At 40.7% G+C, this 11,167-nt stretch overlaps 2 protein-coding genes across 2 annotated transcripts; both read left to right on the top strand.

Annotated features, from left to right (window-relative positions):
* The first annotated feature begins 2,004 nt into the window (after nt 1–2,004).
* On the top strand, nt 2,005–3,669 carry Meigo (Solute carrier family 35 member B1 homolog meigo). The gene is made up of 2 exons (XM_076895211.1): nt 2,005–2,811; nt 3,027–3,669. The coding sequence occupies exons 1-2, from the start codon at nt 2,425–2,427 to the stop codon at nt 3,606–3,608; spliced, it is 969 nt and encodes a 322-aa protein (XP_076751326.1). The 5' UTR covers nt 2,005–2,424; the 3' UTR covers nt 3,609–3,669.
* Nucleotides 3,670–4,802: 1,133 nt separating this feature from the next.
* LOC143424079 (sodium/potassium/calcium exchanger 4) lies at nt 4,803–7,518 on the top strand. Its single transcript, XM_076895886.1, has 5 exons — nt 4,803–5,301; nt 6,064–6,301; nt 6,447–6,638; nt 6,781–7,089; nt 7,172–7,518. The coding sequence occupies exons 1-5, from the start codon at nt 4,891–4,893 to the stop codon at nt 7,489–7,491; spliced, it is 1,470 nt and encodes a 489-aa protein (XP_076752001.1). The 5' UTR covers nt 4,803–4,890; the 3' UTR covers nt 7,492–7,518.
* The last annotated feature ends 3,649 nt before the right edge of the window (nt 7,519–11,167 follow it).

The raw sequence follows: 11,167 nt of genomic DNA, 5'->3' as shown, positions 1-11,167 counted from the left end.
ACTAAAATACTACACATAGTATATTACTAAAATTTAAGTGGGTAAGGCTTAGTAAGTGCATTTTATGAAGGATCTTAAGAAGCCAGTGTACGACGCATCTTGTATGACTAGTACTGCTATCAATTTGTAGGGAGATAATATAGATTAGCCATTTATGCAGCTTCTTCTTTGTCGTTGATTAAATAGTTCATTATAACTGCATCAGGACTTTGCGATTCTTGTCTGAATAGTAATAATAGGCTAGACATTAGTCTTCGTTGCATGGATATTATAATTTTATCTCTGTCATTCTTATCTGATGTAAACATGTATAGTTGCTTGAATAATAAAGTCCTTTGGAATGCATTGTCAGACGTCTGTGCATAAAATTAGAAATATACACATGTAAGCAATTGTTTGATGTAGCGTGCTAAACAAAAGAAAGGTCAGACAAAGGGATTATTACAAGTGTCAGTACATTATTAATTTTGATCGTTTAATCGAAGAAATCCTTTCAATTGTTTACACGCATTCATCACTTGGACCATTTTTAATCATTATACGCATTCTACTATCGTTATAGTTCTAACATTGCTGATTAATTTACTAATTAGTATCATCATTAATTTATTTACGATATGGTGACGCCATCTCTCACAGAACGGCTGAACCCTGAACGGCGAACAGTTTCAGCACTTTTTACAGAGATAACGCTACCAGTCTTCACGCCTTGTGTTCTGTCGTAGTATCGAAAAATGTGAACAAACATAAAACATTCCCCGTTGCCGCTATTAATTAATTAGCACGCAGTTTCTTTTGTCACGTAATGATCGAGGGAGGAGCAGTAACTTCATAGTTAATGTAAACAAAATGTTATTGAAAAGTGATTCCTGGCTTTATTCCAGTCCTGTCATTACTCTCGTGCTTACAGTGATTACAACGTATCTGTGTAATATTTCTAAAGATTTATACCCATTCTTTTGTACCTACTTCCATTAGTTTCCTTGTTTCTCTGAATATACGCGTTGGTAGAAGGCACGAGCGATTTGTCGATACAATTGAACGTATTCACGACGAATTTCCACACACGTTGTTGCAAACGATTTATTTATTTGTGTCAGGATGGCATTTTACATGTTTCTTGATCTAAACTTTAGTATAGGCGATTCCACGATCGTTGCAGCATTTATTAAGCGATTAATTCATACATTAACAATAACATAACGTTTATTGCAACTCCTTGTCAATGCACGGATTGCAAAAGTGCCCTTACGGAACGCTTCGGAACCTAGTCTCGTGATATGTAGGTGTTTAATTACTCGTCGTAATCATTGAATAACTTAATGATTAATTATTTCGTTTATAATTGCATTTGAATTTTGGCGCCATCTCTCGCGAAGGTGCTTAAACTGGTCGTACATCATTACCGACAGCGAAGCAAACCATTGATACACTGGTAGCGCCATCTACTTAACAATTGTTGAAACAAAATTGCAAACAGTTTGAGCAATTTCACAGAAGATGGTGCTACCTGTCCGATAACAATGCTTCATATAGAATTCACCTCGGATGTATCCGTACTAGAAGATTTCTTTCCATGTTTTTGGCTCATTTATATTTCCTTCTCTTTTACTTAACCTTGGTAAAAGTTATTTTCGCTCGATGAGTATTTTCATGAATGTGAACACAGATCGTAATCGTCACTCTGATGATCGACGTCGACCACGAACCAACGCTTGATATTTTGCGCCGGGAAGTTAGATGCACGTGTACGAGCGCGACTTGAAAAGAAAAAAGAAGTCACTAGACGCAAAGAGACCCTGATTAATTTCATAACTCACTCCTTGTGTAAATGTATCTACGCTTGTTGTGTAAAGGACATTCGTCACGTTTCCACTTTATGCATCGCGTACTATATTAGTTTTTCGCGCGGCTGTAAACGATTTCGAGGTGCTGATAATAAATGGCGCCAGCATCGCCTTGCGCGTTGTTACGTTCGTTGTTCCGCAGGGTTTCCGCTTCCTTGTTGCATTGTTATTGCTCTCTGTGCCGGTGCGAGGAAATCTCGTCGCGTGGCAAGGGAAAAATTGTCAGCGTCACTTGTGACATAGAACCTCGCGTCATAGACGAGAATGCCATTCTCCGAACTGTCCCCTGAAAGGTAGTAGTGGGGTTGATCGAAGTCGAATTGTGCGGATTTAGAGTTGCCACGGAGAAACCACGGATCCCTCTATCGATACGTCGATTTCTCGGCGCCGTCATTCGTTGCAAACGTGTGTGAGTTACGTCGAACGTGACTTATCGTGAAATGCCACGTACCGTTCTGTGGACATTTCTCACAGAGAATGTTTCGATCGTTTCTCTGCTGATCGTGAGATCGGTTTGTGATCGAACATTGACGGAATAACAGAATTTGTTTGATATATTGAGGTGCGTTTAGTTGCAATGGCGTCTTCCAAACGTTTCAAACTGTTGTTTTGCACTCTCGGCATTTTTGTATGTTATTTTCACTTTGGTATGTTGCAAGAGAAAATCACGCGAGGACAATATGGAGATGGAAAGAGCAGCGAAAAGTTTACTTACATGTTTTCTTTGGTGTTCTTTCAATGTACAATTAATTATTTGTTTGCTAAGACTAGTTTGTTAACGATCATGAAGCAGGGCGAGGATACCACTCCGCGAACTTACTATGCGCTCTCTGCTCTCACTTATTTACTCGCTATGGTGTGCAGCAATATGGCATTACAATTTGTTAGTTATCCGACGCAAGTGATCGGTAAAGCCGGCAAACCGATTCCTGTGATGATACTAGGCGTGCTATTGGGAAACAAGGTATTTAGTTATTTCTCTCTCCTTTTATTAGATCCATCGATTATCCTGTAAACATTTAAACGGATACCCGGTAACTTGTTTTTATTCTTATCCCTTGATTTATAGGATTTAGGGTGTCTCGCATGAATCGCACGTATAATTTTAATGTAATTACAATATGTATAACCTTTTAGAAAAGATGGTTGGCTAACGAATATAACACGTTTGCTTTGCAGGTTTATCCGGTTAGAAAGTACCTGTTTATCTTCTTAGTTGTCATCGGTGTAGCTTTATTCATGTACAAAGATGTTGGTCCGTCGAAGAAACAGCAATCGGAGGGACAAGCTGCATTTGGAGAATTGTTGTTATTATTGTCATTAACGATGGATGGTTTGACTAGTGCCGTACAAGAAAGGATGAGAGCCGAGCACAAGTCCAAGTCTGGACATATGATGTTGAATATGAACGCCTGGTCTGTAATCTTCAGTGGTGTCGTCATTGTAGCCTCGGGAGAGTTATTCCAATTTATCCAGTTTTTACAAAGGTACCCTTCAACGCTATGGCATGTAGCAACTTTTTCTATAGCAGGAGCATTCGGGCAATACTTCATTTTTCTTACCGTTGCGGAATTTGGTCCATTGCCGTGTTCCATCGTAACGACGACTAGAAAATTCTTTACCGTTTTGGGCTCGATACTTATCTTTGGTAACAGTCTAACCTCCAGACAATGGCTCGGTACGTTTATAGTATTTTCCGGATTGTTCCTGGATGCTATGTTCGGTAAAGATAAGTCATCCAAGAAGAACGTAGCGAAGTAACGAATGCACGCGTACACTCTGTTCGGTCGTCTGGAGCGAATGTACCGACGTTCTACCGGATGGGCAAGTCTACCGGACTTACGTTCAGTTTTGTACTTGTGAGGTGCGAAACTTGAAAGGTGCGTTTAGAGACGCTTGCATCGGTGTGTGTGTGTGTGTATGTGTGTATGTATATTTACGCGCGACCTGCAATCGGTAGTTTCGATTCTCAGCGCATCGAAACGAAAACGCTTGCCAGTTGTTCTGCGTAACGAATGTAACTGAGCGATGAACTGCTGCCATTGCGTTTGCATCGGTGCGAAAGCAATCGAAACGGTCCACCGATGCGCGTGTACGTATATTCCATCGGCTACTCTCATTTTTAATTATCAACAACGAGCCGGTCGTATTTATATACACGTAAGCGCCATGTACAGATGATAAGTCTACACGAACGATATTATGATTTGTAATGTGCACAAGACATTCGAGATCAATGAGTATGAAATAAAGAAACGATACGAACATTTCCCATACGTATTGTTGTTAATAAATATATAACACGTTTTATTTCCTAGCGATATAAATAATCCGGTATACTACGGTACTATAAAGTATCGCATCAAATTTGTCACGTAATTACGCGTGAAGTGAATTTTTACTCGGATTTCGCTATTGTTATCGACTTAATCTGCGATGGTCAAACAGATAATAAGAACGCGTGGATGGCAGTAAGGAGGATAGTAGGGGGGAGACAATCAGTTGAATGTATCTTAAAAAAAGCAAACTGTTTCTCGAGATGTAGTTTGACGTATTTCAGTAAGGCACTCGCATCGAGATTCAATTTTTCGAACGCTACGACTTTTGTTCGACGAGTGAACGAGTGAAATGACGAAAGTACGGCATTCGAAAGTTTACGCGCGCATTGCCGTGTTATCGATGTGCTTTTCGATCGCTTACGGGTTTTTCGGGAACGGTAGGTAGTATAAAAGAAAATAGATAGGGTTCGATGGTACGTGTGTGGTGAATGTATCTTTATACGTTATCGTTCGACCGACATGTTTTCCTCTCTTACGAATGAATGCGAGTAATGTAAAGTAAAGATGGTGAGATAAGAGGATAATCTTAGTTACTGTACGACTGTGTCGCGACTGATCCCGTGTTTAAAACAAGAAGAAGAAGAGGAAGGACAAGAGGAAGAAGAAGAAGAAGAAAATATTTTTCGTTTGTAGAATTATTCCCGAGCGATTGGCCCGATGCGTACGAAACGGATCAACGGGGAGGATGGTTGCCGGAAGAGAAGATGGTCGGGCGAGCGACGAACGAGACGCGGGAGAAAGACAAAGGGACGAACGAAACGTGCGAGACCCGTTCCATAAATGACTTCCCCAATGATTTGTTCACGTACGAACAACGTCGGCACGGGGCCGTAGCGTTGCACGCAATTCTCGGATTCTACTGTTTCCTATTGACAGCGTTCGTTTGTCACGACTATTTGTTACCATCTGTCGACCGTATATGCGTTAAAATGAACATAAGCACCGACGTTGCTGGAGCTACGTTTCTAGCGATGGCCAGTTCTTTTCCTGAGATGTTTGTAAATGTGATCGGTACGTTTCTGACCGAATCGGACTTGGGTACCGGTACGGTTGTCGGCAGTGCCGTATTTGATACGTTCGCAACTCCGGCTTGCGGTGCACTGATTGCTGTTCATGTAAGTATACAAGGTACGAATAAGTACATTGTACGCGTGTACACGCATATTGGAGATTCGTGTAGGTTTGCGGGGTGTGGAGAATGCGCGTACTCGTTAGACGTGTGAAAATGAAACTGCCGCGTGACGATGGTGTTGACATCGACCGTGAAGTTAATAGACTAAGATAGCGGAAGGTATTCATGTTTAGATACGAAAACGTTCATTAGCAGATAACGGTAGATCGATCGTTTCGTTCTTTCAATCTCCGTCATGATTCTACAGTTTCAGATAAAGGATGATAAGCATCTCGTTGGAGTACAATTTGGGCCAATCGTTTAGCTCCTACCGATCGTGTTATTTTTACATTTAACGTTTATTTCGTTGAAATGAGGCGATGAACACGTTTCTCCATTACGCCGATGTACATACGTATTCAGTGTACCGCTACGTACACTTTTGTTCTCGACCTGTTAGCCGGAAAGTTGGGTACAAAAAAAAAACAAAAAAAGAAGTTAACTAACCGATCGACAATTGATCGAGAATATTGCGAACGTATGAATTTTGTATGGTAAAAAGAACAGAGATTTTCGTTGCTTCCTGAACGAATCGCCAGATGTATGCTACGGATACACATCGAAGCGCGACGCGGACCTAAATATGTAACTCGATATCGTACCGTCGATCGCATCTCTTCTGTCTGGAACGTTGAAACGAGTCCGGTTAGCAGATCGAAGTGTTTTCTTTTATCGCGACTATCATTTTTTATTATTTTCAACCCAGGCGATACCGTTGGAATGGCAAGTGTTGACACGAGATTGTACAATGTACGTAATATCTGTCGTAACGTTAGTTATAATAATGTGGGATCTTCGAATTCAATGGTACGAAGCTACGATATTGTTAGTGTTGCTCTGCTCTTACCTAATCTTGCTGCTTTGCGGCAAAGGAATCGCGCTAGGTTGTAGTAAAATCGTTCGTTCGGACAATACGATAAAGCGTAAGTACCGTAGGTATGATGGTATAAGCTAATTGGTAAATGCTTCTTTCGACTGGTTTCGTTCATGCGTTCGTTTTAACAAAAGATCGGAAGCCAAGATAAAACAGGAAGCGAAAGAGGAAGTATACAGATAAAGAGCAACGCAACTGCTTGTGATTGATTATAGTGTCAAACATTTCGACCATTGAGAACTCGACCCTCGACGGCTCGTACAATCCGCGTCCTCGGAACGATGCTGTCGTTGCAGATCGCAGGGACGATTTGAACGTTCATAAATTGGAAAAGCAGCAGGGAAATGTTGCAGGTAATCACGAGAAGGTGGCGAATATCGAGAGATCGTTGAAACATTCACCGTCCGGTACGTATGCATGGTACGCGACTTGTGCTGCGAACACGCAACTGTACGATGTACGCGTTGTAAATGTACATTGTATTAGTTTTCTAGTTGAGACGAAGATTAGAAAAACGTAGAAAGTACGTCGTTTCCATTTTGTTTGCAGAATATCTATTTACTTGGCCAAGGGAGCGATCAACGATAGTAAAATTTTGGTTTACGCTTGTCTGGCCATTGAAGTTTTTACTATTTTTAACGATACCGGACGCTAGAGTCGAACGATTGAAACATTGGTATCCGTTGACGTTTGTTATGTCCGTGGTTTGGATCGCGATAATTTCCTACTTACTGTCTTGGATGATGACGACTATTGGTGACACCGTAGGAATTCCGGATTCCATCATGGGCCTTACATTTTTAGCGGCTGGTGGGAATATGCCAGAAGTCGCTTCTATTGTTATTTTAGCGAAACAAGGTAAGCGAGACGGTAAACAACTTTGCTTTTTCGTTCTATTATTCTCGATTTTGATCGTTCATCTTGCGCGTGTGCACAACAGGAGACGGAAACATGGCGATGAGTAACACATTAGGTGCAAATATTCTCGACATTTTACTCTGCTTGGGTTTACCGTGGACGATAAAGTGTCTAATGACGGGAAAGGACGTACTGATCGTCTCAAATGCTCTATCGTACAGTGTACTTTCGATAGTCGCCTGTATAGCGGTCCTTTACGGAGTTATAGCGTTTTTCGGTTTCAAGTTGAACAAGAAAGTAGGACTGATATGCTTGTTATTGTACGCGATATTTGTAGTATTCGCGTGTCTCGTAGAATTGAACGCCTTCTTTTTTGTACATTTTCCGATGTGCGATCACTGATCGCGATTCATTCATTTCGCCGATGCGATCTGTTCATCCACGGTAATCGATCTCTGTAATATCGCCGTCATTGATTCACGAATAAAATCGAGTTGCTAGACAAATTTGATATTTTACCGCAATTATTACTTTACTTTATTTACGTTGCCTTTCCCTCCATCGATGCGCAATGATAATTATTTATTTTATGCCATCCAACAATAGTCATTATTAGGTACGATTAATTGATACGAGAACGTGAATGACAATGCGTAGAGTGAAGAGAAACATTTCCATTCTGTAAATTTTTTTAAAATTTTATTCCTTTTTATTTATATAATAATTCTTTCAAAATAGTTTCCTAAGTATACTTACTTACGATACATTGCTTACAATGTTGGTATAAGTTTTCGAAAGACGTTGAAAATCTTGTTCTATTAGATGGCGTTTAGAAGGTTACATTTTTCACGTTACATTTTTCGGAACGTTATATAGCTGTGTTTGTTATTCGATGAAACGCCGACTTTTCCATATCGATTTTACTCGCGGGAAAAGGTGGAAGTCGGTAAGAAGAAGAGGCTGAATCGAAAGGCCAGAACGGAATATAATAATCCAACTCGTGCAGAATTTTGGATCCTACGATCTTTGGGTGTTCGACTTCGTAAAGTAGATCCTGAATATTATAGTAGCTGCGATGGGTACGGGATCTAAATGTAAGTTGTAATGCAATTAAGACCGTTAGATTGAAAGTGCCTTCGATACGAATCGGTAACAAAAGTTTTATTAACATTATATGTTATACTTGCTCGTCGGTGATTGTAACATTGCTGCAACCGATTTTTACGTTAGAGATTGTGTTGCGTCGCCTGACCGATGCACCGCGTGCCTTTATTCGTCTCAGCTGTGCCTGGTCGATTCGGTTTCGCTAGCTCCCCTTGTCGTAAGGCGACAAAGCGCACCGCCGAAACTCGACCGACGTTCAGTCGATTGCGAATAATGTATCTTGTTTCGTGCTTAAGGAATTGTACTCTCGTAACCGATTCGCGAAATTGCGCGCAACTATTCAGGATCTATATCGTGTAGCGTGCCGAAAGAAAAATTTTCTATATTTTATATATATAAGTATATAAGGTATATGTAATTAAAACTTTATGATGCACGTACTACCTTGAATTCGCGGACGAAACATGCTCGCTGTAAACGTTTTTATTTTCACATTCGAATAATGCTAATTTTTTGATACCGTAAACGAATAGAATGAATAGAAAATGTAGAAACAACACAAAAAAGTGCATACAGAGGTAGATACATACGTACAGGTTTCGTGGAATAAGCTGAATAAACGGTGTCAGTTTAATACGCGTATCTTTCTAAAATCTATTTACAGACCTCATCGTGGAGGATAGATTGTAATCAATTCTATCGATCTTTTGTTGTGATTAACACGTATGAAATACGATTAATAAACTCATTTTAGGTAGCAACGTGAACGAAGATAGGCAAGTAACCCGTATGTATGTATCTACGCGTTCGATTTGATAAGATAATCGACGCGATCAACTACATAAATACATACATAGAGTAACGACGGACGAGGAAATGGTGTACGTTTAGAATCGATAGAATCGTTTCTCTCCTTGTACACATTTCTCACCTGGCTTTATATATGGAAAAAGTGTAACGTAATGTACATAGGTATCATAATTGGTTCGCGTGCGTATGCTTTTACTTTCGCGTCGCGTAAATTTAAGGTGACAGAAAAGACAAGGAAGAAGAATAAGAAGAACTAAATTAAAAATTTACGATCGGTTGATGTGTCGGTTGATCACCCAATGAACGATCCGACACAAATAGAACAGGAATTTCTGATTAATCGCGTATATCCGTCGTCCGATGTCCCGTTCCTGTTCCCCGACCCCTTTTTTCACCGAGCTTCGTCCCTTTTTCCCAAATCATTTACGCGCGCGCATCGGATATCGATTATTACCGATTACCGGAGATTGTTCGGGCGGAACACAGTTGAGGCATTTCGCATATCTTAACATTGTCGTTTGCGTCGTGGTTCGACGTTCAATGCATTTCGACAAAACGCTCGACGTTTTGGCAGTTTGATTTTTTCCGATCGACCCGAGTTTTTCGAGTTTGTTCGATTTTTTTCAGCAAAAAATCGCATACATTGTAATTTGTATTTTGCATTAATTTCCGCCTTTTTTCAGATCGGGGCAAATCAAATATGTATGTACGCGTGTATGTATCTATGTATGTATACACGGACGGTCGCGCGTGTGACCAAGTTATTATTAGAAGTATGTAACATTTCGATAAAAATTTTCGTGGAAAATATATTGTATGTACCTAGTTCGGCAATCTGCGTGAAAAATCGGCAAAAGCGTAGCGGGGGCATTACGATCGGCACACGATCTTGATCGTTTATCGTCGGCACATGTACGATACATATGTAATTGTAGTCGCGTAGCTAAGTAGTTAAATCGAGTCGATCCTACCGACGAATTTGCTGCGTTGTTATATCGTCCGGCGAACATTGTATGGGGGGGATTACAAGAGTCCGTCGAATGCCAACCGAATGATCATAAAACGCATGTCAGTTAGTTACGTGTGTATGTGCATAATAATTCTTCATCGTTCCATTGCGTACGATCCTTCCCAGTTCCTGTTTATCTTTATATTTGTCTCTGATTCTTTCTTTTTTCATTCGACCACATTTCCGAACAGGCCCGTGTCGCCGATTGGCTTGAAATTTTAGACGGACGATGGTTTAAAAGAATTTTTCTGTAGGAGACCGTTTGCAGAAACGGAACGCTGTCCACGTACGGACGTTATCCCGATGCAATCAATCGGCTTGGGGAGAGAATCGAGTGGTAAAAGTGGCGGCTCGAGGATAGCGATATAAAAAATACGAACGGCTTTAGTTGAGTAAAACGTGTTCCCAACCATCGTCACCCTCGTCCGGAATTCTCTGACAAATTGACTTGTACTCTATATTTTGCAAATTTTCGAGTGGTGCAGTCCATTTTTCGATCGATGATAAAGGATAATCGAACTCGGACGTGGCCCGCTACCGCTACTGGTAAAGTCGGTTAATCGAGAGTAACGTCTGTATAGGCAGCGTTCCATTAGCCGTGCGTTTAAAATCTCAAGTCGATCGGTAAAGTGCGCCCTTTCATTATTCGCCGTTTTCCTCATCTTCCATTGCTGTAGCACGTATTCGTGTTTCCTTCGTTTAATAATACAATTATGTACGTTTGTATTCAATAATTTTCAACTTTATTGTACGTATGCAAGTACGTTACTTAGTAGTTGTACGCGTCGTGACCACGGGTGGCGTCACGCAGCGTCGCGAGGACGGTGTTTCGATTCGAAGAATCGAGTGAAAGAGAAACCGTTTTTGTTTTTGTTTTTTTTTTTTGCTTTTTCTTTCTAACGTACACGCGAGATAGCGGATAGTTCAACGAATCTAACGAGATAAGCGTAGAGCGGAAACGTCCTTGTACCGCGATCTGCTACGGTATCGACGAACGGAATCTTTCTTTTCTCATCGTTTCCGTTCCTCACATACGATCGAGCAACTTCTTTTTCGCTTACCGCCGTTCGTCTTCTCACATCACTACCTGCTTATGTACACGTTTGTCTAACTACTTACCCCAACTACGCACACCTACCTACTCATAAATATGTA

This window comes from Xylocopa sonorina, chromosome 5 (genome assembly GCF_050948175.1).
Source record: "Xylocopa sonorina isolate GNS202 chromosome 5, iyXylSono1_principal, whole genome shotgun sequence".
Taxonomy (NCBI): Eukaryota; Metazoa; Arthropoda; class Insecta; order Hymenoptera; family Apidae; genus Xylocopa; species Xylocopa sonorina.
The sequence above is the reverse complement of the archived record's forward strand: the minus strand, read 5'-3'. Positions and strand labels throughout refer to the sequence as shown.